This window comes from Larimichthys crocea, chromosome III (assembly GCF_000972845.2).
Source record: "Larimichthys crocea isolate SSNF chromosome III, L_crocea_2.0, whole genome shotgun sequence".
Lineage (NCBI taxonomy): Eukaryota > Metazoa > Chordata > Actinopteri > Sciaenidae > Larimichthys > Larimichthys crocea.
This window is the reverse complement of record NC_040013.1, coordinates 34,430,518-34,453,874: the sequence shown is the minus strand read 5'-3', so window position 1 is coordinate 34,453,874 and position 23,357 is coordinate 34,430,518. Positions and strand designations below refer to the sequence as shown.

At 40.7% G+C, this 23,357-nt stretch overlaps 2 protein-coding genes across 3 annotated transcripts; one reads left to right on the top strand and one right to left on the bottom strand.

The window, feature by feature from the left end:
* The first annotated feature begins 1,040 nt into the window (after positions 1-1,040).
* On the top strand, positions 1,041-5,669 carry zgc:114041 (monocarboxylate transporter 13). Of its 2 annotated transcripts, none has more exons than XM_027277537.1 (5): positions 1,041-1,247; positions 2,525-2,760; positions 2,848-2,991; positions 3,436-4,206; positions 4,415-5,669. In XM_027277537.1, the coding sequence occupies exons 2-5, from the start codon at positions 2,559-2,561 to the stop codon at positions 4,594-4,596; spliced, it is 1,299 nt and encodes a 432-aa protein (XP_027133338.1). In that variant the 5' UTR covers positions 1,041-1,247; positions 2,525-2,558; the 3' UTR covers positions 4,597-5,669. The 2 variants fall into 2 exon arrangements, with proteins under 2 accessions (XP_027133338.1, XP_027133337.1); XM_027277536.1 differs by having other exon boundaries at positions 1,042-1,247; positions 2,520-2,760.
* A 534-nt stretch (positions 5,670-6,203) lies between these two features.
* gldc (glycine dehydrogenase (decarboxylating)) lies at positions 6,204-21,746 on the bottom strand. The gene is made up of 25 exons (XM_027277535.1): positions 21,459-21,746; positions 21,213-21,291; positions 18,577-18,712; positions 18,022-18,186; positions 17,524-17,601; positions 17,234-17,381; positions 16,683-16,879; positions 16,485-16,581; positions 16,286-16,391; positions 16,009-16,148; positions 15,572-15,652; positions 15,351-15,448; positions 14,400-14,484; positions 14,248-14,289; positions 13,955-14,097; positions 13,199-13,274; positions 11,154-11,279; positions 10,701-10,850; positions 9,964-10,076; positions 9,608-9,749; positions 8,935-9,046; positions 8,724-8,819; positions 8,350-8,522; positions 8,154-8,234; positions 6,204-7,380 (listed from the first exon to the last, which is right to left on the bottom strand). Exons 1-25 carry the CDS (start codon positions 21,744-21,746, stop codon positions 7,240-7,242), a joined length of 3,093 nt encoding a protein of 1,030 aa, XP_027133336.1. The 3' UTR covers positions 6,204-7,239.
* Between the last annotated feature and the right edge of the window lie 1,611 nt (positions 21,747-23,357).

Sequence of the window (23,357 nt, the reverse complement as noted above, 5' to 3'; positions counted from 1 at the left end):
CATTAACCTGAACTTTACCTTACCCTGCCAAACTCAGCCAAACATTAAAATAGGGAAGTGCCCTCAAGACATGTAATAAATAGGAACAAACATCGTATAGTTTAAAAACATCTAAATAGCAGTGTAATACTAGTTTTTATAACAAGTTTCTTTTTTAAGGTCTATTGTGTGGGATTTAGTAGCACCTAGCAGTGACCTCTCTCACGCCTTACCTTTCATGAAAGGCAAAAGGCCGTATGTAGATCAGTGTTTGGTTTGTCTGCTCAGGGCTACTGTAGAAAAATGGCAGTTCAACATGGTGGACTCCATGGAAGAGGACCCGCTCTCACTGCAGAGATAAAACGCTTGTTTTGAATCAACAAAAACCCAATGATTCTTATATTCAGTTGATTATACACTAATGAAAACATACTAATGAACACTGCATTTCATTTCTGCCAGTAAATACTCCTAAATCTTACACACTGGACCTTTAAGTCAAAAGTAAGTAACTTACTATCAAAACTAACTGTAACAAAAAAAAAAAAATAATATATATATAGGAACAGTAGGTCAAAGTTGTGACCTTAATTTTTTAAAAAACAATACTTTGGTTACGTCCATGTCGACACTTTTATTTTGAAATCCGGGTGTGGCGTAGGCTGCGCGTATCAGCTGCTAGTGATGGGAATTCCGGCTCTTTTTAGTGAGCCGGATTATTTGGCTCAGCTCACCAAGAAGAGCCGGCTCTTTCGGCTCCCAGATGGTTCTTCATTTTACCACTTATGCCTTATATAATTCAGGCAAATTTAGCACTGTTTTGACTTGTGATTTGTATTTGAACGCATATATCACTTGAATTTTAATAATAATAATTTGTCAGTGGTGGACATTAACAAAGCCCACCACTGACATCTGGACAAATGTCAGTGCTACCCCCGCCCGTCCCTGCTTGGTGGTATGCTCCTTGTCAACCCTCACGTCATTGGTTGCACAGCATGCATGTGACACCTGTAGTCAATGCCCACAGGTATTTTTCCTAAAGAGAAAAGTAAAAAAAAAAAAAAAAAGAACGGTTCGCGGACGGACGGGAGCCGGCTCTTTGAACCGGCTCGTTCGCGACCGACACATCACTATCAGCTGCAGCTCCGACCCGGTCATCGTCTCTGATGATGGCAAGAGCTCCCAGCCGGAGAAGAAAGCCTGGAGCAGAAACACAGACAATGTTGAAGACGCTATGTGTTGGACGGTAGCAGAGGAAACAAACGGTGAGAGTGAAATGTGACCTTATGTTTGAAGGTGTTTTTGTGTTCGGTTCATTTGAAGAAATCGTCGTAGGTTTAGCTTGTGCAGAGAGGTGGTTACAGAAACATTCATGAGCACCACCTTAATTAAAACACCCGCTTTGTTAGTGTTATGATCGCTGAGGTTTTAAGGCTTTACTTGTACAGATGATAGACTATAAAAGAAGTAGTCAGATGTAGGTCACAGACTAACAGTCATGTGTGGACTGCAGCCTGTGTGCTGTGTTGGGTGTATTATTATTATTATTATTATATATTTTATTATTATTATTTATTTATTTATTTAAAAAGGCAAATATTTCTTCAGGCACATGTTCACCAAAGCAACCTTTAAAGACATATTTTTGCAAATGTATTCATGATATTTTATTAGAGACTTTCACAGGGAGAGCTAACTTGTTCTTCCTGTGAAACGAGATGGACTACATGATATGTTCACTCAAACACAGACATGTCCTGACATTCCAGCGAAGGGAACAAGTTTTTACTAGTGACCAGTCTATGAGCATGAAAAGAACCAATCCACATACAGCAGAGGGGGGAAATCATTTTGCCACAGTATTTCTATTCATTGGAAACCCCGAGTTGCCATGCTCTTGTACAAACATCAGTCATGCCCAAAAAATCTGACACATAATGCACTACTTCTCCCAGAAAATTGTTGCAATCACAAATGCTTTGGTGTTTTCATGTTTATTTTTACTTCTTTTTGTATTGGAACAACACACAAAAATCTAAATCTAGGATATTTTACACAAAACTCCTCAACTAGGGTTTTGTTTTGGCACCCTCAACTTAATATTTGGTAGCACACCCTGTGGAGAAAATAACTGAAATCAATCGTTTCCAGTGTGTTTCTTACACCTCTGTAGCGATACACAAAGACTTTTTCCTATAAGCTTACATTGAAGAGAAGGGACTGTAAAACTGGAGCGTCCCAACTCCTGCGATCATTTCATCTGTTACATTCAATAACATTTAGAAAGTCTAGGACTGTGTCTCAGTTCAGATACTTTTGTTAGTACGCTTCTGTGTAGTACACTGTGTGCACTATGTACTTGTGCTCTAATTTCAGCAGGGTAGTGTTGTCTCAGTTTGACCATCAACTCTCTTTTTGTCACAGATTGGCACGTTTCTTACAGCTAGTTCATCTTTCTGTGTGTTTTGCATGCTCATTTTCATGAGCCCTGCCTACCCTTTGTGGTTTATCACTTTTATTGCATGATAACCATTCAGCACAGGCAGGAGAGAAGCCTGCAGAGTAACCTGGTAAAGATGAAGTCCAGGAGAGCCAGACCTCCTGACGGGGGCTACGGCTGGGTGGTGGTCATGTCGGCCTTTTTCATCATGGGCCTCACAGCTTCCGTCCTCAAGAACTTTGGCCTCTTCTTCCTCGACATCCAGAATCACTTTGGAGTCCCAACCAGCACCACCTCATGGGTCACCTCAACTACGATCGCAATGTTTCACCTAGGAGGTAAACATATGGTTTTACACCTGGAAGTTCTTGGTTTTTTGTCACTCGAGATGTTTTTATAGCGGCGTTTTTAAATTTTCTTCTCAGCTCCAGCGGCCAGTGTGCTGACCTTACAGTTTTCTCAGAGAGTGGTCATCATAGTCGGAGGCCTGCTGGCTGCTTCTGGGATGTTGCTGGCATCTCTGGATCTCAGTCTTCCCTGGCTCTACCTCACCATAGGCATCCTCCAAGGTAGCACACACAGGACATACTCAGACTAAACCACCTGAGAGACACTTTGTTGGTCGTATGATCATCGTGTTTTAATCCTTTTAATCCACCACTTTAAGGTGTCACCAGACACATTTTTTACAGCATATAAAAGCAAGTTATTTTGATCCTACAGCCTTCCAAATCATTATTTCATTTTTATATATGTTCATATCTGACATGTTAATTGATCAAATGAAAACCTAAAGCTGTTTTTTGTATTTTGGGAGTGGGACACACTCAAGCAGAGCCACGTGTCAGAAAAGATAAATTTGACTGTTTAACAGTTTTGCCTCAGGGCCCCATTGTGCAGTTAGGCCTCTTGTTAGGAAAATACCCTGTGATGGGATGATAAAGGCTGTCTTCTTTAAATAAGGACCCCAATCTTGCCAAAAAAAGATTACATTATGCATCTTCTTTTTCCAGGACTGGGCATCTCCTTCTCGTGGATCCCCGCCAACAGCATGGTGAGCCACTACTTTGTTCGGTGGCGCCCCATTGCCTACGCCATCGCTAGCTCAGGAGAGTGTGTCTTTGCTGTCGTGTTCAGCCCATTCTTCCAGTGGCTGATTGAGATGTACAGCTGGCAGGGTGCCTTACTCATCATCGGAGGCCTTCAGCTCAACCTGTGTGTCTGCGGCGCTCTCATGAGACCCCTGGAGACAGTACAAGAAACCAAAGACAGTCTAGAGGGCAATACCACTGTGCTCCCATCAAAGAGGAAGGTTATCTTCCAGTGCTCCCTGATGAGAGAACCTGAATTTTTCCTCTACATCCTGTTTGCCATCTTTGCAGCAGCAGGTTTTTTCATCCCACCTCTCTTTCTAGTGCCTTTTGCCAGCAGTTTGGGGATGGATAAGTACTGGCCAGCCTCGATCCTCTCCGTCCTGGCTTTAGCAGACCTTGCAGGGAGGTTGATCTGTGGGTGGATAGCTAACATGAGGCTGTGGAGAAACCTGCAGCTGCTCACCATGGTGGTGACTCTGCTCGGGGTGGTGCTCCTGCTGCTGCCAATCAGCCACAACTACTGGGCCATCGTGGTCTTTGCCTCGCTCTACGGCTTCCTGTTTGGCTGCGTGGTGGCCATTCACATTACCTCAATTGTAGATATTGTAACTCTTGAGGGTTTCGACAACGGGCTTGGGCTCTTCATGCTTTTCAGGAGTATCGGTGGCTTCATCGGTCCACCTGCTGCAGGTGAGCAGTCTGTTTAGAGCTTCAGGTAGTGGTAACTCATCATGTTAGGTATTAGCACTTAGCTCCTCTTTTTGCATAGGTTATTTTTTGACAGAAGGTACAATGCTGACATGCCCTAAACCATTGCCATTGTGAATTGTTTGTTTATCCATCAGCCATGACACACTGTAAGTCATCTGTCTCTTGTTTTTCTGTATTTCCTGTGCAGGCTGGCTAGTGGATGCAACCAATGACTACAGCACTGCCTTCTACCTCTCAGGCCTCTGCCTCATTTCGTCAGCAGTGTTCGTCGTCCTGGTCGACCGCTTCGTTCAGAAGAGAAAAGCAGCGGAGGCTGAAGGTCATCAGCCGAACATCCAGGAGGACTGGGAAGCAGGAAAGGTCAAGTGAGACTCTATTCCATCAGGTTTTTTACCTCAATGAACTTCAGGTGCCTGAAAGACTCGTTGTTTAAGTGAGTTTAGTTGTGTCCTCTTTTACTTGATGTAAGAGGCTGTTAATGAATCCTTGCCTCTGTTATTTATTGGTTATGACGCTATGTTGGTTACGTTCACACATGTGAATGCAGGTGAGTGACCGTCTGTGAAATATATAAAGTGCAGGGTGTACCACACATGGAAATCAGTTATCTGGTGGTTGGGGGTCGACCACTTACATATTTGTTATTGGTCGTGTGACCAATAAGAAATACCACCAAGCTCACTAAAGTTAGACTCCACGTAAGGAAGCAAACTTTGTTTGCAACCGGATTTTATTTGCTTTGCAATTGTTGGTTTTACCTAGGATTTTTTTACAATACGAAATATGTGGAACATTACCAGATGTATCCTTTAACCGTGTCTTATGCAGTATTACAATAGATACTTTTGATGGAATAATTCCATCATATTAAATTGTCTTTTTAACAAGTTGAATACCTTTTTAAAGTATTTTTAAGAAATGCAGAAATATTATGTTTCTTTCTTTGAAGCTATAGGACTCCTGTATATCATCAGGGCTGTTAACCACACATAGGTCAGGCTGCAGTGTGGAGCTGTGCCGTTTCTGTTGCAACTTTGCAGCTGTAAATATATCTCTGGTGTCTGTGATGAGTGTTGCCTTTCCGTGTTACTGGTGTGTTGAGTGTTCTGTTGTCATGGCGAAGCTCTTTATTATTTATTAGTAGTATCATTTCTCTTGTCCAGTCAGTTCAGGTCTTCCTATGCAGACTAAAGATGAAGGAATCTAGAACTTTTAACCATTAAAAATAATAATTTTCAAACATCTCCAGTTCTCAATTTCACCTTTTCCTCCTTGAAGAAGTCATGCTTTCAGCCATTTCATGAAGAAATCAAAGGTTTCATGTTATTTCGGTTTTAAAGTTTTGTCTTACTATGAAATATTTTTTACACCACCATTTTATGTAAAAGTTAAACAGGCAACATTTTAAGAAATAAACCCCTGCCCTGATGTTTTTAAAGTCATGCCTTCTATTGTCTGTCTTTTAACTTTCCCAAAGCTTAAGGCAGATCCCAAACAACCTTTTCAAACACTTCAGGAGCTGCTGACCATAACATGAAACTGATACTGTACCAGGAGGAGGATATATGTAGCACCCTTTTAGGAATGTGCTGGACAAATTGCTCCGGAGTTAAAGTACAGTTATGTAACACAACTTATCAAATCTGTTTCAGCCCTTCACACTGAACTTTTATTTCAAATGAATCTGCAACTTTGTCATGTTTCACCTAGGAGGTAAAGTAACTAACAATAATTTACATTATCAATGAATGTTGTTCTCAGTTTTTGTCCACAAAATGTCAGACAGTTTACTAAAGCTCACGGTTTGTCACACAATAGCTTTTGTTTAACAAACTATCGAATATTATATAAATGAAATTCAGTTATTTTGGAGGAAGACGCTGCAAATTCTCCCACTTGAATAGTGGACATAATGTAATGTCTAATGTGCAAAAAAGGAAGACAAATGTCCAATGACGGGGAAACACTCTGACTTAGCTTCTCTACATTTTGTGATCCATTGTATCAGTATCAATACGTCAAGAGCAAAGTGTTCCAGTCACCACTTGGTGGCAGTGTTGCCTAAAATAAGACTAAGTGTGTGTTCTGTTATGTTTAAAGACAAACATGTTTAATAGACATCTTTTTCTACAGACATCAATTTAGATTAAAAAAACAATTACTTTTAAAATTAACACTGTCCTCACCTACTGTCAAGAAATGTCACATTAAGATATTTTCATACAACACATGGATATTAACAAAAAAAAGCCTATAATAAACTAGCTCCTACGTTTTGTCAGGTATTTAGGGGGAAAGGAAAGTCAAGGCAGCTATTTTACAACAGAAACTGAGGCACCAAGGGTATTTTTTATAGATGGTGGGAGTCTAGAAACTTAACTGTACTTAACTTATAATACAGTATTTCAGAGGTGCGTTATGGAGCGGCTTAAATGTTGAAGGGTGCACTTATTTTAGCGACCTGGAAAAGCAAAAGATGCACCTTTGGTCCATGGTAAGAGTTTGAGTTGGGGGGGCGGGGGGTCCCCCCATGATCCCAGTAAGAAGCCCAGTCCCAATGTCCACCTCACAGACACCCATTTGTAATTGTAAGTCTGACGGAGCTCGGGGACTTTCCATTGTGAAATCTACTTTTTGCAATGCTGCAGGCGCTGCTTGAGGGAATTAACTATTGCAACATTAAAAACAGGGAATGTCTGAAATCATCAAAAACAAACTTTGATAGAGCAGTAGCAAAGACCTGTCTAGTGTTTTGTCCCATGAAGAGCCTGACAGTATCTATTTGTTTTACCTAATTTGATCACTTGCACTAAAATTGAGAGACCCCACTCAATTTTATTAAACTGCTGCTTGAAATATGAGCATCACATTTCACTGGCAGCAGAAATGCTTCAGCCCAGCTAATGTGATTTATTGTTCTCAACCATTCTACCCTCCTGAAAACCAGCGTCAAGTCTGTGAGGTTTTTGAGCTTAAAAGGTCAGGACATTGGGGCTGGACTACAGGGAGCATCTATGAGGAGGCTCTCTTCTCTTCGTATGGAGACTCGTAGGACTCCATGGGTGGGCAGGTGCACACGAGGTGCTGGTCGCCATAGATGTCATCAATCCTGGAGATGCTCGGCCAGAATTTGGTCTCAGGCCTTATGTAGGGCTGGAAAGTATGAAGGGGAGGATAAATGTGAGAACACAGTCATTTACTTAGTTTAATTTGAATTCAAAACATTTCTGAATCTAAAATACCTTAAAGGGTTTTATTTACCCAAATTATTACATAGGGCTGCAATTAATGATTCATATTCATCAATTAATATGCTGATTTGTGTATGAAATGTTTTGAAAAATGTCTGTTTTCCAGATCTTTGTTCCATTTAACCAATAGTCCAGAAACCAAAACTATTGGATTTACTGATTTTCAATCCAATGCTGCATTCCCTGGTTCCAACTTCTCAAAGATTAGGTGTTTTTCTAAAATCTGGAACAAGTCTGTTTTTTCCCCCCATTTAAAGTTCTTCCAGAGTCTTGCTGGAAAGATCATATACAGCTTTTGAATCACTTCAGAGTATTTAATTCAGTTTAGAAGTGGCTAAAACAATTTCACTAAAACACATTATTGATCAACTTTGCCATGATTTTTGGTTTTTAGTATCATGGTCAATTGTCAAGCATGTGTTAAGAAACAGATCAAAGCCAACATTGGCTAATCTTACAAACAAGTTTTGATATAGCTTATTCATCCATTTACTTGTCTGAGGGAACAGTGATTTTGGAGACAGTGGACAGTGTTGTGATTCTCATGTCTTCACCACTAGAGGGCAAAACAATGAATTTCTTATCTCAAGCACCTTTAAGTTGTTTAAAAAAAAAAAAAAAAAAAAAAGTTGTAGTAGGCAGTGTGTAATGAAAGTCAGAGATGAGGGCACTCACCAAGGGGAAAGCAGCATGCTCCCTGGAGTATGGTCTGTCCCAGTTGGAGGATGAGATGCAGGCCAGAGAGTGAGGAGCCATCTGCAAAACAAATACACGTGAGGACCTCAGATGTCAGGCTGCATGTCACAGCTTTATATATCAGCTGCTGTAATATTCACCTCATACAAATAGTCAAATGTAGCCTGATGTTTACCTTGAGCGGGTTGATGCGGGAGTCCATCCTTCCCTCCTCGATATCTGCGATCTCCTGACGGATACCGAGCAGTGCGTCACAGAACCGGTCCATCTCAGCCTTGTCCTCTGACTCTGTGGGCTCAATCATAAGGGTGCCAGCTACCGGCCACGACATGGTGGGTGCATGGAAACCTAGGCACGAACACAACAGGAAACCCAGAAATCAGACTCAACCGAGAAAAAAGGAAGTATGATGATTTTTAATATCTAGAAAAGGCCCGAGAAAAAAGGAAGTATGATGATTTTTAATATCTAGAAAAGGCGGCAACAGTTGCACCATGTACTGTGTATTTTGTGTTACAATTAAGGATGACGGTATATTTTTCAGCCTACCATAATCTTGCAGCCTCTTGGCCACATCGACAGCTTCAATATTAGCAGTCTTCTTGAATGGCCTCACATCCAGAATGAACTCATGGGCTACAAAACCTGTTCAGACCAACACAAGAACATCAAGGTGAACATATTAAACTTCAACATAAGCTGATTTATATAACCTAGAAAATGTAGCAAATTGATATATATAATGCTTTTCCAGCCGTACCTTTCCTGCCTCTGAAGAGCACCTTATAGTGGCTTTCTAGCCTCTTAGCCATGTAGTTGGCATTGAGAATGGCCACTTCTGTAGCATGAACCAATCCTTTGGATCCCATCATCTAAACACAGAACACAGGTATGATGTTACAAGTAATTCTCACTGATGATGAAAATTGGATTATTAAAACTACCAATGGACATATTGACTCATTATTTATGGAAGGATTTAGATGATCAAACAAAGTGTCATCTAATTTATTTAAATCATGTAGTTTGGGTTTCTCTTAAATGTTAATGTAATAAATTAAAATGGTTCAGTTCTTGAACAACTTGTAACTTTAGAGTTGTGAAACCTCGCAGTCATCTAGGTAAAAGAAAACATGTTTAATTAAAAAGGCCGGCTGCAGCAACACTTAATAGCCATGTACAACATGTCATTCATTATCACAAATTTACACTTTAGTTCATGTGACTGACATGAAAGTCACAAGGTTGCACATTTGTTGCGCTGTTGTTGGATTTGACACATCTCTAGCACTGACTTCTTTCTTCCTTCCAAATATTTCCTAACCCTCAGCTTCTTGATGGGTTTTTTTTGTCAATATGTTACTAAATATTATAGTCTCATGTCCTTCACGCTCTGGTAACAGATCTGGCGTCATGCGATGAGCTGTGCTGACCTTGATGTAAGCCCAGGAGATTGGCAGAATGGCGCTGGAGCCCCAGGGTGCGGCACTGATGGTGCCCAGCGAGCTGCCGGTGTTGACTGACTGCATGGGGACCACCGGGTGGCTTGGTAGGAAGGGGGCAAGGTGGGCCTTTCTGTTAAAGAAGGTGTAGATAAATGTCATGAGAACAAGTCAAAATGTGACGAATGCAATGCTGTTTGATCCTGTTCACCTGCTTATACAGAGTAAACTAGAAAAAATAGTAGATACTCTCAACTGTCTAGATGCTGTTGCTTTGAGGATTACAGCACATTCGGCAACCTGTCATGAATGCAACATGTTTGGATACACATGGACAGTGAACTTACACTCCAATCGGCCCCATGCCAGGGCCTCCTCCACCATGGGGGATGCAGAAGGTCTTGTGCAGGTTGAGATGAGAAACATCAGAGCCATAATCTCCAGGGCGACACAGACCCACCTAGGAAACAGAAAAAGGGGAAATAATTAGATGCCCAGACTACCATTACTAAAATTTGGCAACATTTTGCTGGTGGCAATTTCATACCATATCACCATTTGGAGTAAAGAAAGCCTTATATTAACATTACAGACTGGTGCTAAACGTTCATAGGAAAATTTGTGTATAATGGCTTATTTAACTCTAGATTACTTTAGGATCTCTGAAATAAAGGCAAGTTAGAGATGATTGTAGTTGCAACTTTACTAAGCAACAATTGCAAAACATTTGTTTTCATGTATAGCATGAGCTCTATGCAGCTCAGATTCCTTCTTGATTTGATCTGACCAATTATATAATAGGTGTGTGGCTGGCTACTCCCAGTAAAAGAGGAGAACGTTTGTATTTTAAAGGTCAGAGGGGGTAGGGTCTGTAAGCCTGTCAGTGATTGGTGGAGGTAGCACTATCATAAAAATCATCATCTGCATATTTCAGAGACCAAAGGTTATCTATTTATAGCACCACACACATCTATAAACCCTTATCCCATTAGCCTTCAGTTTTCACAAGCAACATTTTACCTGACATTTAACAACATTCACTTCTGAACAGAAATGTCCTTAACACTGCTGGTTCTTCTCTCACCTGGGCGTTCATGTTGGCGCCATCCAGGTACACCTGGCCACCGTTCTGGTGAATAAGATCACACACGTCTCTGATTTGCTCCTCAAACACACCAAAGGTGGAAGGGTAGGTGATCATCATGGCCGCCAGACTTGCCTTGTGTTTATCCACCTTGAAGGAAGGGCAGAATTTAGGAGACAGACACACTATTGTTAAAATCATTCAAGCTGCAATCTAAAAATCTAGCAGTGGCTACGATCCTGCAACTCAGGAGTGTCTGTACAGTAATTGCCAAAGTCTTTCAAATTGCACTTCCAAAATTTGTAACAAAGCTAATCATTTGAAGTCCCAAGGCCAACCTGAGATAACCATGTTGATATTATCAGCGTTAGGACATTCTCACACTTGTTACACAACATTATAGAGTACTCGCACATTTATTCATCTTCTGTGTAGAACCAGTAGAGCTCTCACCAGGGCCTTCAGGTGTGCTAGGTCGATGTTGCCGTCCTTGTCCACCTCCACCACCTGAACCTTCATGCCAGCCATCTGAGCGCTCGCTGGATTGGTGCCATGAGCCGACTTGGGGATTAGACAGACCTGGGAAGGGAAAGGGAAAATATCAATGTGGCAGGACAGAGACGTAGTGTAGATGTAGCCTTGATGGAAAACTCTTCGTTTAATAAAAACATTTTTTAGCTAATGTCCTCCTGATGTTAATATATACATTCAGGGTTTGACTGCAGGACAGCCTTTTTACTGTACAAGAAGAGCACAACAGCACGTTCTCATATTAAAATAGGATAATATTAAAGTGAAATGATTTGTCTAGACTTAAGGTGAACATTATTATTAATCTCTTCAAATGGGCTTTAAAAAACAGTACATTGGCACCCTAGCCTCTCTCCTATACTTGGTATCCTGTTGTGATACTGCAAAATAAATAATACAAACTAATTTCCTCATACAAAAAGAGCTTTGAAGAGTTTAGTCTATGTGCTGAAATGCTGTGACTCTTCTTGGTTGAGTTCCAATCCAGCCAACACCCACCACTGGCACCAATGTGTAACCTGCCACTAATTGATTTTATCCCTTATTAGGGTGACACTTCTGACATTTTGCAACTTAGTCACACAAGAAAACTGGGGCACTTAGACCTGTGGGTTGGGAAACATTGACAAATGACTGACTGGGAAAACACAGCTGAGCCTGTCACACTGCAGTTCTCAAAGTCTTAAAATCTCCAAATATGGAATCTTGAAATCAGGTAGCCCGTTGTGGGATCAGAGTGTTTTCAGCCCCTTTGTTTGCACAAACAGTTGTTAGTTTGGACCTTGACTGTTTCAAGGGATCACGCCACACTATCTAAGATGATACTAATGAGGGAGCCATTAAAAAACAAAGGCCATTTCACAGTAAGGAAGGAAATACTTTAGTCAGCCAGTCTTTAATCTGAGAGGCAGCCTTATCTCGCCTTGTCCTCGAGCTACTGCCAATCAGCACTTTGGGGAACTGAAGAAATTTCTAACCAGAATACATGAAACACGTTAATGTGTGATGTCAAAGCAACCTGTTGTAGACAGGGAACAATAAACATGACTGTCGGTAACTCTAAGGCTGATAGGGCACAAATACATTAGCCCTATCAGAGTGTCAGAAGGCATTTAGTCAGCAGACACTACTGGTAATCATTTATTATTAGATAACAGCTGTGTAACTGTGGTCAAGTCTAAGAATAGCAATGAAACAATTGCTTTATTGCCTTTAGAAGCACATTAATCTTTGTAAATATTTTATCTTGAAGTGGATTTGTGCACCAGGCTTCATTTATTTTAATTCCTCTCGTGTTTCAGGCTCATTTCAGGTCTATATCCTCTTTAATTCCTCTCTTTAGGCAAACTGTAGTTCAAATAAGCTTGGAAGCTCACTAATTACCACATTATTCCTTCTTTACTCAACATGTAGAAAACCAAAGTATAAAAATGACAGTGGTGTTTACGGTGACTTCCTACAGTTTTGTTATCACTGTGAGATGAACAGGCAAACAGGGAAGTCGCCGTGTCCAGCAAAGAAATTGGTTGTGGTTTAATGGTGGGGTTATGTGTGAGATTGCTATTTTTTACATTTCAGTTTAGTATGGATTTTTCCAGTTTTCCAGTCCAGCTAAGATAACTATCTGCTGGCTATAGTCTGATATTTAGCACACAGCCATGAGAGTGGTATCAATCTGATCATCAACCCTCAGCAAGAACGCAAATAAGCATTTTCTGAAATGTATTAGTATTCCTTATATATTTAACAGATGTGGAACACTGCATATGGTGCAAAGAATCTGGAGGCCAACGCTTCAATCAATCCAATTAGGTAGGTAGGTGTTAGATAAGAGAATAAGATGAAAGCCTTTAAATGTTATTAATCCCATTAACTTCCACATGACGCTAATTCACACTGATTTCTGGTATGAGTGCTGTTCAACTGAAGTTTTTTTCCCCCATCTCTCTCAACATCAGCACACTTACACTTCTTGCACTTTCTCCCTTTGAGTTCAGGTAGGCTTTTATGGCAGCCAGGCCAGCATATTCTCCCTGAGCACCACTGGAAAAAAAAACGCAAACACACTATGGTTATGTACGTTACACCTACACACATCCTTACCTCAGCACAGTTCAAAGACCAGTCTGCACACATTACCAAAAGAGGAGAGAGACAAGTTAGCAGCATGATAACTCTCCAGCCAATGCAGCATGGCATGCCATTCATAAACCCTCTGCAGCTGATAAGTGATAATAGACAGGTGGGTACTTTATCAGTTATAACCTGAAATATGACGCATGTTGTTCCTAACATACAAACATCCAAGTGTTCACTCAAATAAGGTCGTTTCCACTTTTCTACCTGCAGTCAGATTACTATTAAAGTATTAAAGAAAGCAAACATAATACTGTTAAAGGTTATAAGACCAGAAAAGTTCATCTCTTATGACTTTGGGGGTTAAAATTATTTACAGGAGGGAAAATTTTACATTTTTAACGCAATTTTGGTAGGAAAATTCCCTTCAACCTGCTACAGTACAAGCCTTATTGAGACCTGCCTAGAAAGAGAAAATTCAAATTAAGCACCACTTTATTTTGTGAAATAAGAGCAAAAATGATGCAGAGGACTAATTAATGCTTGAGGAGTTGGAGTTGTGAACGCTGCTTCATGATGTGTGGCGGTAATTCAGGTGCAGGTCTAGATACTAGACACATTTATGCTGCAACAGAGTCAGGTCCTACCTGTTTGGCTGGAAGGAGATGTTGTCATAGCCGGTCACCTCACAGAGGTCCTTCTCCAGCTGTCTGAAGAGCTTCTGGTAGCCTTCGGCCTGATCCAGAGGCACGAAGGGGTGGATGTTGGCAAACTCCCTCCAGGTGATTGGCTGAAGAAGGAGAGGACAACGGTGAGAATGCAACTTTCCAGAAACACTTCATGTTGACCATGGAGAAAGTTGCCATGAAAATGGTTTCTTTAGGTCGCATAAACATTTTCATTACAACTGAAGATGATAAGTTCCTGACAAATTGCTCACCATGAGCTCTGAAGAACTGTTTAGCTTCATGGTGCAGGAGCCCTAAAAAAAAAAAAATAGAGGAAAAAAAACAAGATTTTACCACCTTATAACTCTCACCATCGTTAACTTATCTTTCCTGATTATCATGTTTGCCTTCAGGTAGAACTGACCAGTGGAATCATGCTGTGGACCAGGGAGATGTCCTTGTTCTCCAGACGCTTCATGTATCGCACAATGTTGGTCTCGGAGTGATAACTGGGGACAAAAGGTAACCAGAAGGACAGATGCATTCTTAATTGAAGGCATATTATTCTCTGATTTATATTATATATATGCAACACTAACAAACTGTAACCCTCAAGTATGTCACAATGAGAGTGTCAGAGATTAAACTGAGGACTTAAGACACGAGAAGCTCTGATAACAGACTGTCTTTATGACAGTAATAAAGATAATATGTACCATTTTTAACAGTCAAGTGGGATGTGGCAGTAGTTTTGCCACAAAGGCTCTTATTGTTGAAAACCTATTTTTACTGTAGAAATTGTTACAGTGCCTAAAAATGGACAAATGCTTTGCAGGAAAAGGACACTCTTTATTTTAAATAATTAAGCAACTGCTGGTGGGCACAGAGACTAACAGCAGCAGAGGTTAATTACATAACTATTGTTTAAAATTAAATGTTTTTAATGACTGTTAAAACATATATTGATTACAGTATGTAACCAATGTAGGAATTAAATGTGTACTTAAATCCTGTCAAGCAGATCAACCTGTTTGTTCTGCCAGCAGACATTTTAGCACCACATTTTGGTTTGTTATGTAATGTGGTGATTTAACATGAGTAGCAAGTACAGCTGTGGTCAATACCAGACAATCAATATGTTTTCTAATATTTGTAGGCATGTGGGAGAAGTTTGCCTTCAGGGCTTTCTGCTTTTCTTTTTTTCTGAAACCTAACCAAATAGTAAGGCTTTTTGGCAGGAAGGGCAAATTTTCTGTTCTATAAAGTGCTATTTGTAGCGCAGCAGGTAAAAATACATAAAACTGGTATCAGTATGTTATCATTGGTATAATGCTATGATGTGTGCTACAGTGCTGCAGTTTAAGAGAACACAGACCTGTTAAAGACCTGGTGCATGAGGTACTTGCTCGTCCTCTTGAAAGGACTTCCCATGATCCCCTTCACCCGCTCACCCATCTTCTCAGCGACCAGCTCCTGAAAATTTTGCATTTCAAATTAAAGCAGGCGCCTTTTTCCTTTAAAGCTACCACTATAAATAATCCCTATGCAACCCTGAAGTGAAGACACTACAGGTAAAATATGAGTGAGTGAACATACAGCCGAAGATTCACAGCCAAAGACCCAGAGCAAGTCATCCAAGTCCCTCTCAGTCACTGTCTCATCCAGAGAGACACCCAGCTGTTGACAGAGAGAAGGACAGAGAAATATTTTTAAACCACATTTATCGATGTTTATTCCTGGTTACCAATTTGCTACTTGTTCATGTAATTTATTAAAACTTACTACTTTAAAAGTGTTGAGTCAGATATTTAGAAATTTTAAAGGTTATATTGTTATAAGGAGAATAATTCACAGAGTAAGTCACATGATCAGAGTTATATTGCGTTACCCTGTGGTGCTGCGCCAAAGAAAATGCATTGTTGACGAATCAAATCATGCTACACCCATTATGCTATGATCCATTTCCTCTGTTTAAAAGTTCCCAATCCAATATACATTTATATACATTTTATAAGAACATGAATAGTTCTCACCACTCCCTCAGTGTACACTCTCAGATTTATCTGCCTCTGAGCAGCTCTCTCAAAGATGTCTTTGGCTGCCACACCACAGCTGATCTTCAGAGTGTCAAAGAACACCTCACTGTGCAGCCGGTGTCCTGCTCTCTTCAGACCTGAAACAAAGTGAAGTTTAGTCAAATTTACTAATTTATTTATCGTTTCCCTTAGCAGGTCATACACAGTATTTTGGATTGATGGGATGTTGAACAAAATCTGAGGGACAAAAACTTGATTTCAAGTAAAATTTTACCTTCAGCAAGGATCAGAGTAGCATTGTGTGTCCTCTCAGCGATGTGTTTGAGTCCCTGAGGACCATGATACAGTGCAAACATAGCAGCCATGTTGGCCAGCAGAGCCTGAGAGTCAGAAGTTAACACCAGGGGTTGAAATTTGGTTAAAAACAATTCATATGTGGAGACGATTCAAACTAAATGTGAGCCTGGTCATACCTGTGCAGTGCAGATGTTGCTGGTTGCTTTGTCTCTGCGAATGTGCTGCTCTCTGGTCTGCAAAGCAAGCCGGTACACCTCCTTACCAGCTGCATCCCTGAAATGTAAATATATCTTATTTTTAAACTGATGCTAAAGACGAATCAAGAAAATAAAATCTGTTCCAAGTTATTCTGAGCGGTGAGTGTTGTGTCTTACCTCGTGACTCCAACCATTCTTCCAGGCATCATCCGGACCAGGTTGTCTTTAACAGCAAAGAAGGCAGCGTGGGGTCCACCGTAGCAGAGAGGAACCCCAAATCTTTGGGAGCTGCCCAGTGCGATATCAACACCAAACTCCCCAGGGGGACGCAGCACACAGAGGGCCAACAGATCTGTGGCACAGCAAGCCAAAGCCTGGACAGGGAAAGGACCAGTGTATAATCTAGTCAGTGGTCATAAAAAGTAATCCAACTAACATGAAGCAGAGATATCTGAGATGAGCACTTCTTGTAAAACAATGGTCCAACCCCAGATATAGACACACACACTACTAACTGTAGCTGCAACCCTTAAATCTTTCTGATATGAAGTCATAACAATCCTGCCCATTTAATAAGCAAACATGAGGTTTCCTGTCTATTATCATCACACGACACTGTTTCTATGCATTTAAGATTAAACTCATTTAAATAGTTACTTCTGCATTTTCAGACATGAACTTGCAGTGGCCTGAAAGCACTTCCGCTGTGCTTTTACTTGTTCCCTTACCCCTCCCTTGTGTGCTCGGTCCACGAGAGCTGTGAAGTCTTCCACCCTGCCATCAGTGTCTGGATACTGGAAGAGCACTCCACTCACATCCTTCCCACTGAAGTCCATCTCATGAGGCAGCTTCAGCACAGTTTTCACCCCAATGTAGCTAGAACATAACAGTGAAAACTGATACATGTCAGCTGTCTTTGGTTACTTTCTGTTTTTATACCATGAAAAAAAAAAAAAAAATCTGGAAAACCTGCTTTGACAGATCATTTACATTGATTGGGTGCCTATAATTTACATACTTGGCTCTGGTCTGCACCACCGCAATGGTCTGAGGATGGCAGCGTGGGTCAATGTAGAAGGTTCTTCTTTTGTTCTGTCTGTAAGGAATAAACACAAACAACTGATCAGAATGACAAATCACATCTTGAATTGAAGTCTCCCCTTTGCTCCCATTTCTTTTCATAGCACTTTCTTATTCCTTTTAGCATAACAGGAGCAATTTGTTACATCTACTTTAAAGTAACATAAAAGGCCTGAATGTTACTGTTCACTTGTAAAATCAACCACTTTCTCCAAAAGTTGCTCCACCCAACATGTACATATGTTTATGTATTCATAACAATGTATGCATTTGTTTAGTTTGTTCTTGTGGCTAAGATGTGACTTATTTCCTTTTACTTATATATTAAGTAAAACAGTTATAACCTTATAACTCTGGTTAGATCAAATTTAACAACACATTTAGAACAGTAAAGACAGTTCTCCACGTCACTGCAGTAGGTCTGCTTGCAAATAACCTGTGGCAGAGCTGCATGGCCTCAGCAGCAGCCGTTCCTTCGTCGAGCAACGAGGCGTTTGCCACAGGCATGCCTGTGATGTCACAGATCATAGTCTGGTAGTTGAGGAGCGACTCCAAGCGACCCTGAGAGACCTCTGGCTGGTAAGGGGTGTACTGAGTCACCCTGTGAACAAGATGGACACAATGAATCAACAGAGCGAGTCTGAACACGAGGACAATAGCACAAAGTTGGTGGTATTCAAGGAACTGAGACAGGATAGTGGAATGCATTGTATGACTCCCCCAGACCCCGGGATTTTGGACAAAAACGTAGGCAAGAATGGCCGATTTGGATTTGGGTGAAAGAAAATCTTGTTCAGCAGAAAGCATCACCAGATCTCACATGAGTGAAGTTTTGATAACAAGCCACACGGCTCCCTATTAAGGGCTACAGCATCATTACATTACACAAACATTATAAGTTATGTGTGATAGTCAGAGAGGAAACAAGGTCACTGCACTTTCATATTTACATGAGGTTTGTTTTAAGGAAGGGTTACATGAGGGCACTCACCAGCCTGAATTCTCCAGGAGATTGCGCTGGATGGGCGGTGGTACTGAGCAGTTATAGTAGCCCATGCCGATGTAGGACCTCCATACTTTGTTCTTCTCTGCAATCTTCTGTAGAGACTCCAGAATCTCATTCTCACCTGTAACATTTAATTTGGGGTTATGATTAGGTCTTTTAAGTCTTAAGCTTTATTGGCAATGACATATTGGACATATAGCAATTCACAAAAATTTTTGACTTGATTCTTTTCCATGTATTCCAGGGTTATTTCTTTATTGAGTAAACAAAAAGATTTGTTCTGTTCTCATCTGCCTGCTTGTTTTTTGGTTTCTATGTCACGTTATAAAGTAATAATAATAATTAAATGAACATCTGTAGTGATCACACCGGATCTGGGCTGATACTGACCTTATTAAGCGGATTGGGTGTAGGCCAGACATGACCAAACCCCAATCAAATACAGTTTCTGTCTAAAAAATGTTTCAGTGTTATAAGTTACATTAATTTCGTCACAACAGACCGCAGATAAAACAGTCACAGACTTCACATTGTCGTCCTTCAAAATGATCATGGCTGCAGCGAGGTATACAGATTTTTAGCTTAGTCAGTATCGGACCAGGAAGAGAGAATAAATCATATCGGTGCCCACTAACTCACGAACCCCCTTTCTTTTAAAGTTTGCAGTCATGTCTGACATAGAACAATAAAACTAAAAATACTGTCAAACAAGAGACATGAAAAGATCTGATGAAGAGCATAGTGCCTCTCATGTGAGGAACTGGTTGTATAACTAATGAGATAAAAAATTTTAAAAAAAGATCAACGCGGCATGTGATTAGTTAAAGCAGCCACACGTTCCACATAAAGTATTTAAAATCCTCCAATTAAAGTTAGGATGAGAAGCCAGTTCACATAAGTTAAGATATGGCTGGTCATCTCACAAGCTGACAGTAAACCTCGAGGGAAGAACTACAGCCATGGTTTCTTTCCTGATGGCCAGTTATTTAGCTTCATTCCCCAGTGCTGTAAGGAAGCTCTGCCAATGCACAACCAGCCTCTGAGATTCCTCTGGCCTTCCTGGCTGCCTAGCAACTCCAAGGAATGGACAATACCTCCCGTCTGAACCAACAGCTCTAACTACTCCTGTTTTCGGAAAAGAAAGACACCTTTAAGTCTTTGGTGGTGACAGGGATTGTAGCCAGTATACAAGTGGATATTTACAGCTTCTTCCAAAAGGCTAAACGGTGCATACTCGACTTTGCAAAAGTGTTTGAATCAGTGGTGAATCAGCCAAATTCAGCACAGTAAAAAAACAAAAAAAGAAAATTGTGATTAAGGATTATCAACAGGTTCAGGGTGAGGTGTTGGTGTGTATTTTGTGTGTGTGTGTGAGTTTGTTTCAGTAGGGAGGACTGCTTTCCCATGGTCCCAGAGTTCTACAGGGCAGCAAAAAAAGCCTGATTCAGAAGCATCCAGGAGGTCTATTGTTGAAGAGAGAATCCCTCGCTGGCTTTGCAAACTGAAGCCCTCCAAAGCTGAACAAGCAGAAAACCAGCAGCATGGCCTCCAGTTTGTTCCTTCAGCATGGCTTGTTGCATTATGAAATCTGACAAGAGTCATAGGAAGGGCTGACACAAGGGCGGATCAGGATGACTAAGTAATACAGGAAAGTCACAGTACCTGAGGATTTGGAACTTTTGTACTTTACAAAGTCAAAAATAAATGTTTGATTTTCCAGTGGCTGGAAGGTTGCAGACTCATACAGCAGGGATGTGTCTGCATTTATTTATCATGCACAATCACACACGGTGTCTCAATACACCTTAAAATTAGACAGAATGTCTTGCAGAAATCTATTTGCATTCATATGGCCATTCCTCATTTATTAAACTTTAAACAGGGCTTCACAGAAAGGGTATATCTGCTACTGGAGCTAATTTACTTAATCAACTGCCTTATCTGTTTCTGTTGGAAATCCACTCTGATCAAACCAGTTCCTTAGTCAACTGCATTTCTTTTCTTAGGAAGAAATCACAACAAACTCGCTTAACTGGGGAAAAAAAAAAACTGATGATAAAATATGCCTATCATGCGTTAGAGAATAAAATAACACGCCCAGGCAAATCCCATGCAAAACACACCGAAGTCACCTTATTAGGAACCCCCTCGGCTGTGATGTAATGTGAACGCTGTAACCAGATTGAACTGGACTTGGGACCGGAGCTCAAGGCTAAACTTTACACTCCAGTTGCCATCCTATGAGCATCGGCTTCCCAATAGGAGATTGGTGCCGCTCGCCGAGTTTCGCAAAAACAACTCCAAATATGTTCAAAGGAAGACTTAACAGGGGAGAGCGCTTCCACGGCGCACAATAGAAGTGCAACCTACATTTCAGCTCACTCACTCTCTGGCTTCATTTAACACCAATGTGGGGACAAACCTCATCATGCAAAAGAAAGAAAAAAAATAAAGCACTAGACGATGCAATGTTTATACATGGATTCTGAAGATATGTGGCATTTTAGATCGAGTTTGGCACTATTGCATCGAGGTTGATCATGCACTGGGGATGTGGATGTCACATAATCTCTCTCTATATATATTTATAAACATAAAATAACAAATGAAGGTAAACTTACAAACTGGATCATCCATTTTCATACTCCGCTGTATGCGGATCGAGCTCGGAACAGTGTTTTCGATCAACTGGTCGATCGACTGTGAACGATAAAAGCATTTTTATTCATAAAAGCGCGCAAACCACGGGTGTGGATGTCAAATAATATAAATACACTGCACACTGAGGTGATGTGCGCATGCTAAAACTATGGTTTAATAATGAACAATTGGGTGTATTTAGGGGGATGAGTAGTAGTGAATCTTACCTCGAGTCCAAGAGCATCCAGCATTTCTCTCTTCTCCCTCTCACCTGGACCGATGTGCCTCTCTGCAAAATCATCATGTCTGGGTAATATTCTCTCTATCTGCCTGGAGGAGACGGCTGCAGACGTCCTCAGAGCCCGGGTTGCTGTTGTTAGGGATGCCCTGCTGTTTCGGATCCTGCACTGAAGTTTCCAAACCACGCGGCTCTTGTCACTCAGATGCCTGCACGGTGCGCTGGGATTCACCGACTTGGCCAAGAAGATCCCCCAGGACTTGGCGCAGCTTTGCATCTCTAAATCACTTTGCAAGACAAGTCTGCAAAAAAAAAAGAAGAAGAAGAAGAAAAAGAAAAAGAAAAAAGCGACGCCGTTGTCCTCCCCTCGCTCGGCAGTTTCCCCCACGGAGACTGATGCGATCCCTGCAGGAGACACTGCCAACTCCTTCAAACTGCAGAGTTTTATACAACTGCACAGTTGCACAAGAGTGGACCAATCAGAGCGCAGATCCTGCGTGACGCTGTGAGGAGCCAAGGTCAAACAGCTGCTAAACTTTCTCACGTGCCCATTGTCCACTGACCAAAGAGGAGAGAAAACACACACACAAGTATCACTCCAGAGATATTTCAGGAGCCAGGCTTAAAGTCCACTTTAAGCTGGACACTGTCCTGGTGTCAAGGTGTGCTCAGTGATAGTGGGTCAGAGCAGAGAGCAGAGACACACTGCAGGTGGTAGTTCATTCATATTTTCCAAACAAAACAAGTAAGGTATCACTGAAAATCACTGTGTAGAACTACACACAAAAAAATACTGGCAGTTGATTTACCTTGCCAATCTTTATGAATCATAGTTAATTGTTGCTTTCAAAGGAGACCAGCCCTGACAGAATATTTGACCTATGATTGCACAGATGCTGACTCTTTATTTACAAAAGAAAAGAAAAAAAAACAGGTTGGTCCTGTTCAAATTTAGCTTTTTAAATAGATCACGCTGCATGCATTTTAGGTGGACACATTGAGATCCAGTCATTCACTTACACACTCAGATTGTCCACACACTAAGAGGCTAAAGAGGGAAAGTAACTCAAACTCACCTAAGTCTGTATAAAGGAAACTAACTAAAAGTGATTTCTCTAGCAGATGTGCGTAAATAAAAAGCTGCTTTGCTTCTGTTTAGGTTGTTAAAATTCTTTCAATATCTTGGGACCAGAAAAATACTAGAAGGGCTATAAATCATCTAAAAAAAAAGCTAACCACTTTGCTTGAGAAGCCAGATAAAGATTGTATTCCTCTGATTATGTAACTGTCAGTGTTACATTCAGTCACATCTTTCCCTTATATTAAATAGGTTTGTTTCATTTTATATAAGAAACAATTGTTATTATGATACAGTGAAGCTGTGACAAAAGGCATCTTTAATACATTACATCCAGTACTCCAATACTGTTGCATGTGTAAGATTTAGGGGGCTCTATTTACAGAATATGGCAGAAATTGAATATAGTATTTATAAATAGGCTACATTTTAATCACGTGAAAATAATATTTTTAACTTTTATGTCTACAGATGCCACAGATCCTCTTCCACAAAGTCTGCAATACTGAACCACCATGTTTCTACAGTAGCCCAGAACAGACAAACTAAACACTGGCTCTAGACAGGGCCTTGTGTATCCTTCAAGCATTTCACGTCCACTGTAGTTTCTCTTTCATGTTAAGAAGGATAGGGAGAAACAAGAGGGTTGCAATCAGGTCTCACCAATATCTAAATAGTCAAGAATCAAACTGATAAACCTAGGAGCAAAGCTCAATATGTATCCTGATTTAAGCCAATGATTATAGTATTGTTTTAGGGCCTTAAATGATTTGTCCATTAGAGAACCCAAAGCTTTTATCAGTGCCCTGT